This window comes from Atta colombica, unplaced genomic scaffold (genome assembly GCF_001594045.1).
Source record: "Atta colombica isolate Treedump-2 unplaced genomic scaffold, Acol1.0 scaffold126, whole genome shotgun sequence".
Lineage (NCBI taxonomy): Eukaryota > Metazoa > Arthropoda > Insecta > Hymenoptera > Formicidae > Atta > Atta colombica.
In genome coordinates, this window is record NW_017259213.1 from 4,727,779 (window position 1) to 4,737,490 (window position 9,712).

Genomic DNA, 9,712 nt, shown 5'->3' on the forward strand with positions numbered 1-9,712 from the left:
ATTTGAACGTAAACACATAATTAACGGTTATATAATTGATGTTTTCGTACTGAAGTAGTAATTAATTTGAATTATCTCTCAATATATTTGTCAAATTAAAATGCAAATGTTACCTCATATTTATTGCTGAATTATCTAGTCAATGTGGCAAAAAATGATGTACCGAATGTTACGTCAGTCACTAATATGCACTACTTCAATTGCTAATTATGCAACAGTTTTGCGAGTTACTCAAAATAATTACATAATGGTGTTAAAATTATTTAACATTTAAAATAATAACTTGTTCTAAATTCTTTTTTAAGAAATAATAAGAAAATTTATATTTAAAAAATTACTAAATCTTAATACGTTTTTTTTTTCATTAGAACTGACTGAATATTACAGTAATAAATATTAATTTAATAAAAAATGATGATTAAATCAAATTATCGGTTCTTACCGGTATAAATAAATATATGTTTACATTTATATTCAGTAAATATTTAGTTAATACTATTCCAACAAATATTTATTAAAACATTTAATAAACATTTTTTCAGAGTGTACTGATTTTTTTAGCTTTTTTTTTTAGTTTTATCAATTAAAAATACGCAGCTAACAATAAGTAGATAAATTGATAATAGAGAATGCGATGTTTAAAAAGTTATCATATCATCTATAATAAATTTATAATAAATTTAATGTCACGTGAATTCGTGAGAAAGATATGCTCTTTCCTCTTCCAAAATCATGGCCTATCTCTCTCTATCTTTTTTGCTTTACTCGTTCTGTCGAAACTAAATGCGAATGTTCCTGTGTTGAAGTTAATAGATTTATCTCGATAAAATTGTTGGGCAAGCTTGTGAAGCAATGCCAAGTCAAAGAAGAAAGAACTATGTCGAAAGGAGGAAAAAAGAGACGGAGAAAGAGAGAGAGAGAAAGAGAGAGAGAGAGAGAGAGAGAGAGAGAGAGAGAGGAGAAGAGAAAAAGAGAATGGGAAAATGTTTACAAAAAATTATTTCAATCTCCGTAATATACATGTAATATCGCGAGAAGCATGGTCGCTCGCATGCAGACATATTGCATCGAGAAAAGTGAAATTTTCACAATTGCATAAGAGCTATATAATACTAGCATTCAACACGACGTCATCGTGTAACGCAATCTAAATACGCGATGTAATGTCAATGATCAAGCGTAATAAGATAAGCGATCTGTATTTTGCGCCGACTCAGTCAATTACGAATTACGTAAACATCTTTTTAAACTGGAGCGTCTATTAAGACTTGAGCAAGTAATTGTGCACATTTCGTCCACCTGCTACTTTTCCCGACAAGCAATCAAATAAAAAAGAAATGTATATATCATTAATTATTATCTGTTATTCTTTATGTGACATTAATTAAACCAACCAAAAAAATAATAAAACGTCAATATATATATACCGTAAATTGCTTCGTGCGAAGAACCACGTTTATAAATGTTGTATCAACGACGTAATACTCTTATTATACCGACCGTAAAGCGCTTACGTCAATTACCTTTTACTTGCTCCTAGTCTACCTAGTCTAGTAAGAAATGAATGTAGATATTTTAGCGAAACTTTAAAAGAAACCATTACAATTTTTACAGATTATCAAATTGACCAAGTGACAAAGTAATAGATTTGTGTTTACTTGCGATAATGCGTGAGAAATAATTTTTAAATTGTAAGCAAATTGAAGTAAGTTATAAATTCTACGCATCTAGAAACGAATCTAGGTAAAGCCGTTCAATCACATTGCCAAATTTAATCTTATTTAACTCTAATCTCTTTCCTTCTTTTTTTTAAATTTATTTAACATAATTTTTTTAACATAAGTTTTTACATAAGAATTTATTTAACATAAGTTTTTGACTGATAAATCGGTCAACGATTAGAGAGTGCGTTTGGTGACACACGATTAGCGTTATTTGTGTCATTTTATCCTTACATCCATATCCTTTTACATCCAATAAATGATGAAAGTAGAATAACATAAATGGTGCTAATAGCGTCTCTCCGAACGCATCCTAGATATGCGTCCCAAATAAATAGATCGCGATTGCACATCCTCCACTCTACCTTCCGCTATCCCGATAACTTCCAAGCTCCGCGTTGCGGCAGATCGCATCGCATCAAGCAAGACCTGCGCCCTTATCCTTCCGCCAGCGCGTGCACCGAAGTGCATTCAAGATGAACGTCACGACGCGGACACGTGCTGAAGGAATGCCGCCGATACGATTCCGAAGTTCGCAAGTTGGTATACGTACACGCGCACGCACGCACACTGCGCTTTTTCGTCCTTTTTTTTTTCGTTTTTTAAAAAAAGTATAACGACTCCGTCGTTATACTTTTACGCCCGCGCGTTGTACGGAGGACGAGATAACTCGCGCGACGCGAGCGGGCGCACGCTCGCTTTCTGTGAACTGAGAGCGCTAAAGTTTGCGGCCGGTCTACGACGGACTTTCCCTTTCTTTCGGCTCTTTGGAGATCGGCGGCGGCGCCGCGCCGGTGTAATACCATGACGGGATCGACCGCGTTAAACTCGCCCGATTACTACATATGAACGATTGCTGTGAACGCCACGTCCACACCGTTGTACTGCAGAACTGCATAAAGACGCATACGCTTACACACATCAACCCGATGGCATTGACAAGTTTCCCGCCGCTCGCGTCTCTCGTTTCCATACTTGTTGCTCAACGAACGCGCGAACAAAGAATCTACCAGCTGGCAAGGAATGCATATCGTTTATTTATCTAAGCAACGACATATCTAGCTAAAAAAAAAATCAAGTTTTTCAGAAAATGAGTTTGATTTTTAAAGTCCGACCGAAACACTCGACTACATGTCAATTTCATTCGAAACTGAAACAATAATTAAAGAATAGAAATCCTACAAAGGCCATATGTACAGATATGCCTATATATCATATATTTTTTCTTTATAAATATCATAATTTATTGAAATATTAATTAAATTTCGGAAATTTTCGAAATCGAAAACAGAAATTTCGGTTGTGTGTCAATTTTGAGCCAAAGAGTATAGATATTTCTTCATAAACATCATAATTTAATTATTGAAACAATTACACATTAAAATTATACAATATTAAAATTAATATTTATGAAAAAGAGCTATATGGTTTCAATCAAAACTAACACGTAATGAATGTTCGTTTTTAGTTTCGGTAAAAGTTTCAGTTGGACTCTAATGTTTTTAATCATTGAAAGTTTGTAATATTATTTTTAAGTGCAAATTTATTTATAACAATTGATTGTACAAGAATGAAAGTATTAAGTTTTTTCACTAAAAGTATTTAATAACAATAACTAAGATGAGATATTGTTAAAGCAAAATAATTGACAAAATGTAGCAATAATGACGCAATTGCTTTCTTGTGAGTTTTAGCAACTCAATTATGTCGATCTAGGATGAAGAATTTCAAAGGACTGTTCTTTAAAATATAAATAATAAAAGATAACAATTTTTTAATTATATCGTTGTTTCAACAAATGAGCAATGTGAACAAACACAGAGATAGAGTTTTCAATAGTTTTGATAGGTAACTAACGCGAAGCTTCATTCGATTTTTTCTATACAGAAAATTTGCGATTATTTTCTATAGAAAAAAAGAAGCGCAATGATGAGAGATGAAAAGATAGTGTTGCAAGAAGCAAAAAATTTGTTTTTCGCTTAAAATTGCGGTCAAGGATTCTATGCGGCCTTCGGATATGTTCATGTCAAAATCTTATGTGATCATTATTAGAACCATTCCTAAAACAGGATTTCTTGTGAATATTACATTTTTATATACATAATATTCAATTTGTATTAAAGGTTTGAATTTAAGACTGAATAATCATCAGTTCCTAACTACGTCTCCTCACCTCGATGTATTAAGAATATTATTTAATAGAAAAAAACTTCTTCGCAATGTTTCTAAAAATCGTCCATACATTGAAAAAAAAAATCTAGTTCGATTAATTGGATTCTCTTGAAAATAAACGAAGCAGAATTTTCTAGTTAAATCAATTAAATTCTAAAAATAACAGGAATTTTGATTGTGATGTAATCAGAATCTTCTGATTCATCCATTTTCAACCAGATATTTTCAGTGTCAGGATGTCGAAATAATTTTTTTTTTTCATTCATTTGTCAAGCCTATCAAAGATGCAAAAAAATTAAAAAGAGAAACGATGACTTATTTGTAGCAAGATTTTACATTCCCTCCTTCATATATCCATATGTATATTATATGAGAGAGAGAGAGAGAGAGAGAGAGAGAGAGAGAGAGAGAACATAATTCGCATAAAAGACATAATACATATTTACGTATACATATTTACGTGTAAATTATAATTATCATCTGGTAAAATAACACGAGTAAGATTATACGAATGCAGAAAAAATTTACAAAGAAAGACGAAAAAAAATCTCTCTCGTATACGCCTCGTATAAAATGTTAATTATCTATTTAATTAAATAATTCAACTGATAAGTCACGCGTTAAAACTTCGTAAAACGTGAGAGCGCATCTCACGATAAACGATCCGAGCGATTTAATTGGCGCTCAGCGCAAATGCTCACTTTTGACGAGAGCAACGCGTACGAGGTTCATCGCTCTTGCACAAAGATGACCTTCGGACGAGGCTTCGTTCGCTTGCTGATGATGTGCGTGGTAATTGGAATAGCGCACCGTCCACTCAGCGTATCTCTTTTCAATATATTATACAATTCCGACGACGTGCGCACGAATAAATTCCCCCGAAGATAATCTATATCCTCAAATTTCTGACTTCACAGACTTTAAAAATGTCATCACCGTGTAACTTTGGTGTTAATTTATTAATCATCTTGCTTATGCCACATATGACATTTATTATAGTTAGTTAGTCTCCTTGAAATGCGTTTCACTCGTGTTCGTCCCAACTTACAATTTATGAAATATAGCAAAAGAAAATAGACGCGCGAAGAACAAAATGAATCCCACAAAAATATTCTAAAACTTAAAAAAATTAATTAACTTTTTTATTATTTATTTTATTATTTATTATGTATTATTTTTATTATTTAAACAAATCTTAAAATCCAAGACATTTAAACTAAATAATTAATTATCAATTAACTCTTACTATCAATAATCTAGCTGATTTAACTTTCTTTTTGTAAATACAATATGATAAATGCCTACAACATTGAATATATCGTGTCATCTGTCTTGATTATTCTTGTTAGATATATTATTTCGGATGCTGGTTCAGTCGGTCTGCGGTCGGTCCATTGATGTATGTCGATAAAGTTACCCACTAAAAATTCTTTCTCAATTTACCTTACCGATGTAAAACCTGCTTGGCAGCGCTCCATCCTATGTGCGGGAAAATTGTGAATTATAAAGAAGTTGAAGCAATGCTAGGACATTCGTGCCATCTGTGACGATAAATAATAAGTTTGTTATTCAAAGACACTTTCATTGAATTTGACAATCGTTTCCTGACATTATTTGCATTTATATTAATATTACTAACCTGAATCTAATTAAATATATTTTCTCCTATTTGTCATTTTATATTTTTCGTCCTTGATTAAAAAAATATACTGGCTACTGATGTATATAAATAAAAAACGAGTTTACCGACGAGTTTACGTGTTGATGAGATATTAAACATAAGACGCTTAGTATATAATACATACAATATACAGCTCGGTTTTAGAAATGTAAATTGATTATTAAAAATATTTTAGAAGCTATTTCAATTCATGAAGGTTTATTAATCATCTCTGTGTCGTATTACGGCGTTGCTCGTCAAAGTTTGGAACATGAATTTTTCAGAAACATCAACTGAATGAAATGGAAAGAAATGCGACGTAGTAAATAGAATAAGATATATCGATTCTATTGCAATATGACCTAAATTAGGTTTAACTAAACTTTTCGCGTTTATATCATGAATATTATCCTTGATCCATGAAGGTAACAAGAAGATAATTAATTGAAGAGATCTCAATATTTGAATTAGCTAACCTAAACTGTCTATATGAAGGGCCACGTAATCTTAAATGATGGTCAAATAATTTCTCCATGTTTTTAGAATGTACAATAGAAGTTCGGGCTCCAGCACCATAAGAAAAAAGAAAGATATGATCACGCATAAACTGCGTCTTTAGAAAAATAATACGTGAATATTTTCATGATCTACGTGAATATTTTCTGATCACTATCTCGACTTCGTGATTTTAACCTAGCCTATAAAAAATATATATTAAGAAATACATTAAAAATCTTATATTCGAATTCTTAAAACCTTGGAAAAATAAATCTGGAATCTCGCGAAGCTATTCCCTATTGCGCGATCCCTTGAGAAAAAATACTGAGTTGCACGTGGCATATTTCTTTTGCATTTTCATTTTCGTACAAATCTATCTCCGTCATAAAATATTGTAGAAGCGTGCTATCCTTACTTATTGTGTTGATATTATTTTCATAGTGTAAACAAGATCTGTTCTTAAAAAATAGGAAACTAGATTTTTCTAATCAGAAAAAAATCAGATTTTTCTAATCAGAAAAAATCAGATTTTTCTAATCAGAAAAAATCAGATTTTTCTAATCAGAAGGGAGCAAATTTTAAATATAATTTGAGGGGGTCTACTACTCGTTTATCATTAACCGCTCTACTAGTAAGCGACGATTAAAAATAGCGTAAAATTTTATGCTTAGTAAATGCTTAATTTAAACATTTAAGTATGAATAAAAACAGCAAAACTAGGAGTTTTATTATGAAAACTAATTAAATATATCATTTGCTAAAAAAAATTACGATTAATATAACTAATTATATTTTTTGTTAATATATTAATAAATTAATTTATGTTAATATTTTAATAAATATCTAATTGCAAAATATTTTTTTTTTTTTCAAATGATTTTGGGGAAAGGAAATTCATTATTGCGAGCAGATTTTCCACCGTATGACGATTTGGGGCCCTGAAAAGGGCCAGTTTTGTTATCAGTTTTGGATTAGCGGAATTAAAATTATTTTTTTGCTGCTTTTCCAGATTTCGTCGCTGCTGCCTTAGTCGTTTTTGGCTTGGGAGTCTTGGTTTTTGCCGCTGGAGCTTTGGTAGCTTTCTTGGTCTTCGACAGATTCTTGGTTTGAGCAGCAGCCTTTTGTTTTGCCGCGGCTTCGACCTTCTTTGTTGCTGCAGTTTTGGCAGTCTTCTTTGGAGATGCCGGCTTCTTCTCAGCCGTTGTCTTCTTAGTTTCGGCGGCCTTTTTAGCTGCAGGCGCTTTCTTTGCAACCTTCTTTCCGGTAGTCTTCTTTACGTCAGAGCTAGGTTTCTGCGCAACACGCTTCACCTTACCCTTGGAAGAGGGCTTGGTGGTCGAGAGTTTAAATGAGCCTGATGCACCTTTTCCTTTGGTTTGCACCACCGCACCGGACGTAACTGCTGCTCGAAGGTACCGTTTGATGAAGGGAGCAAATTTCTCTCCGTCGACTTTGTAAGTGGAAGCGATGTACTTCTTGATTGCCTGCACGGATGAACCCTTGCGATCTTTCAGTTCCTTGATGGCAGATGTGACCATCTCCGAAGTCGGCGGATGATTCGACTTAGGGCGCTGTGTCTTTGGTTTAGATTTCGCGCTCTTCTTCGCAGGCGCTGCAGCGGCTGAGTTTTCCGTAGCTGCAGCATTACCAGATGCGCTCTTATCTTCCATTGCGATGCGATGAGAGAAATGCCAATGCTCAACGACAAAGTACAAATATAAACTTTCGTACTAGACGCTCACAGATGACGCTATTCTCGAACATTGTCAAACAGCTCGCTCAACGCGCTACTTGTACTGTGAGCGCGGACCACGGAGAGAGGCCCTCCCAATGTTGCAGGTAACAAGCAGCTGGGAATGAAAGAGCGCCCGGTAATTGTTCGTTGTTTAAACAATATTTTACATAATTAAGGTCATTAGTTCGCGGCTCAGAATTGTAGAAGCAAGTAGCTAGTTTCATTTGATATACATTTTAACGGCCCTCCACGCGACTGACATCGATTTTTACGCGGTTCCATGCGATGCGAGCACTCGGGTCATTCGCGGAGCTCGATTCAATTCGAGAAATAAGTTAATAAACAATATAATTATTAATGCACGGCTCATTTATGCGGCTCATAAAACGTCGTGATAGCTGTGCTAACCGACCGCAAGTGTTTATCCCGAGCGAGGCACCAAATACGCGCTGAATATTCCAAGTTTCACGGGTGGCAGAATACAAGCGTTAGCGCAACACAAAGTGAATACCGATTACAAAGTACATTTGCAGACAATTTTACTGAATAGTGTAAAATGCCATTATCGATCGAGAGAAGCGTAAATATAATTGGGTTGCAATATTATATGCATAATCGATAATTTCGTTCGAAGAATATTGTATATACGCGAAAACGGCTTCCTATAACACGCCGATTGCCCCTATGCAGTTAAATCTTACTGTTATAATGAATCATATAACAAGAGATAACGAAATAACATATAGAGACTTATGTAGACGAAAAATACTCTTTAAAAAATATTAAATTGTCGTTGCATGGTCATTGTCTTGAAATTTGCAAAATTCAAGTGCAATTTGATATAATTCATTTCTGATTTGCGAACTATACGACCAAGGAAACATAAAAACTGTGCCGTAACCTAATAATATTTCTAAGTAATAAAGTTGTACAGATGATACGAATGCTTTTGCATCTTGGAACAGAAATCGATGATGTACTCAAGTTTTCGTTTTTGGAAATTTATAGAATAATTTTTTATGTCGAATCTGTGTTTGTAACGACTTAAGGATTCTTTTTCGCAGTGCGCTGATTAAGTCTCCCTGTACACAACAGTTACTTACAACAGTTCAAAATAGTATAATAGGCATATTTTCATGTTTTGTATATACCTTTGTTGAGTTTTTATACACAAAAAATTAATTACTCCAAATACAAATTACATATATTTTTTACAATGTTATCTATATTTCAAAAGAACCGTATTCATATAAGAGACACTCGATCGAATTGAAACGCTCGGTTGTTTATATTTGTTTATGAAGAATACAAACTTTGTTATAGAATTTAGATAGGAAAATTTGTTTTAAACATAGATTAAAATATATTACTTAATTTCTTGCATTTTTTTCTCGAACAATCGTTATTACGTCTTTATATTTTTGTTTTATATTTTTGAAACGCGCTATTAGATTTTCCTTATCTTATAATGCATTTTGTGAAACTTTCTAAAGTAATTAACATTTTAGAACTAGTGATTTTAACACTTATAATTAACATTTTTGTAATAATTAACATTTTACAACTAGTATATAATATATGTATATTATTCGTATCTATAATTTTTTTTATTATTAATAGAATTATTATATTCAAACATATCTACATGATGATTTGCATAATTTATGAAAATATGTGTGTGTACAAAATATTGACATTTGGTTTTTACAAACTTTCAATTACATTTCGAATATATTACGGGTGCTTTCATTAATTTTGTGACACAAGTCAACACAAGTATTGTTCTATCTTTGTCACTTTTTGAATATTAAAAAAAATAGAACTTATGTCGATTTTTGTCATCAAAAAACAATCCAATGAAAAACATTCAATATTTATCATATTTAAAAGCAGAAGCATATAATAAAGATAAAATATGAATATTTC

General features: G+C 32.6%; 1 protein-coding gene across 1 annotated transcript; it reads right to left on the bottom strand.

The window, feature by feature from the left end:
• Window positions 1-6,938: 6,938 nt before the first annotated feature.
• On the bottom strand, window positions 6,939-7,801 carry LOC108695117 (histone H1-III-like). The gene has a single exon (XM_018204876.1). The coding sequence runs from the start codon at window positions 7,719-7,721 to the stop codon at window positions 7,038-7,040; it is 684 nt and encodes a 227-aa protein (XP_018060365.1). The 5' UTR covers window positions 7,722-7,801; the 3' UTR covers window positions 6,939-7,037.
• Between the last annotated feature and the right edge of the window lie 1,911 nt (window positions 7,802-9,712).